Below are 1,355 nucleotides of genomic sequence, written 5' to 3'. Positions count from 1 at the left end.
CAAGGCGCTCCGAGACCGATGCCGTCGCCGCCGCCGTTCTCTTCCTCGCCGTCGCTCGCGGTTGGCCCAGTCGCGTCGACGGGCGATGGAGAATCACCACTGACGCGATCGTTGTCGCAATGATTAGCAAGGTGATGGCGATGAGGATTAAAGTGGTGATGATTACAATGATGAGACGATGAATGATGGTGGTAAGAATGACGAGGCTGCTGATGCTGATGTTGATGACGATGATGAAGACGACGCTCGTGGTGAGATTGGTGAGAATGATGATCGTCGAGCTCGCACGGAGACGCGCTGCTCGAGGCGTCCTCGTGTCCGCCGACGCGCTCCGCGAAGGATGAGGAGGCGTCCTGGCCCGACGTGACGATCAGCGTGGTGGCGTCCGCGCGTTTGTGCCGCTCCCTTGTCACGCGAGAATCACCGTCCCCCAGTCCCGTTGCCACCGCCGCGGTCGCGTCCTCCGCCGCGGACGGGCCGTCGTCTGCCATCTTGTAAACGAACGCGAACGCGCGCTACTGTGTGATCGTGCCGTGTCCGTGTCCGTATCCGTGTCGCGTCCGGCAGTGGCCCCCTATGGCACACACGAGCAGCATACGACCGCACCGCGGCTGCTCGGAGACTCGGGACTCGGAGCTGCTCCTCGCTGCTCCTCGCGCTCGGCGCTATGATCCGGCGGCGCACTCCGCTGACTCCGCTGACTCCGCACACAGGACAGACAGACAGACAGACAGTCAGTCGGCACTCGGCTTCGCTCGGCTCCGCTCGGCTCGCCAAGCGAGCCCCTCTCGATTTACCCACTCCACTGTCCACAGTCCACACGTAACAATCCAACAATACGGCTATACGGCTATACGGCGGCCACGGCGCCGATTGCCGAACGGCGAACGTCGACGCACTGCTGATGCACTCTGTCTGCCCTGCCGTACCGGCCGCCCCACCTCATTCTCATTCGAGCCGAACGTGCTCCGACCACCTCCGACGCGGCCCGATTGCCCCAAGTCCGAACCGAGCGCGAGCGTTCGCGCGCTGCACCAAGCTGCGCTTCAACGAGTCTTGACGAGTCTCCGTATCACGTGATCAGGCTGATCAGTGATCACGTACACGTCGCTCTTGTTCATTTCCACCAATGTAGATTAATGGGCTTTTCACAAGGGCAGGAACACAGGATCTTGCATAACACATAACGCATAATGCGTACAAAAATGAACCAATTATAGAGAGTCCTTTATTTCCTTACTTTCAATGAAACAAAAGACTAATTCATTTTTTAAATGTTCGTGTTCCGACATACGTATATACCTTTAGGGCGAGAACACTAAGGCGTCGTCTACAATACACGGAGTAAGAAGTAA

General features: G+C 58.2%; 1 protein-coding gene across 1 annotated transcript in view; it reads right to left on the bottom strand.

Moving 5' to 3' along the window:
• Window positions 1-784, bottom strand: part of jing (AE binding protein 2 jing) — an 88,969-nt gene extending 88,185 nt beyond the window's left edge. The window contains exon 1 of the mRNA XM_018520961.1: window positions 7-784. Within this exon, the coding sequence (XP_018376463.1) occupies window positions 7-491 (485 nt within the window). The 5' untranslated portion in view covers window positions 492-784. The remainder of the gene's footprint in view (window positions 1-6) is intronic.
• Window positions 785-1,355: the final 571 nt, after the last annotated feature.

This window comes from Trachymyrmex cornetzi, unplaced genomic scaffold (genome assembly GCF_001594075.2).
Source record: "Trachymyrmex cornetzi isolate Tcor2-1 unplaced genomic scaffold, Tcor1.1 scaffold949, whole genome shotgun sequence".
In the NCBI taxonomy this organism is placed as follows: Eukaryota; Metazoa; Arthropoda; class Insecta; order Hymenoptera; family Formicidae; genus Trachymyrmex; species Trachymyrmex cornetzi.
The sequence above is the reverse complement of the archived record's forward strand: the minus strand, read 5'-3'. Positions and strand labels throughout refer to the sequence as shown.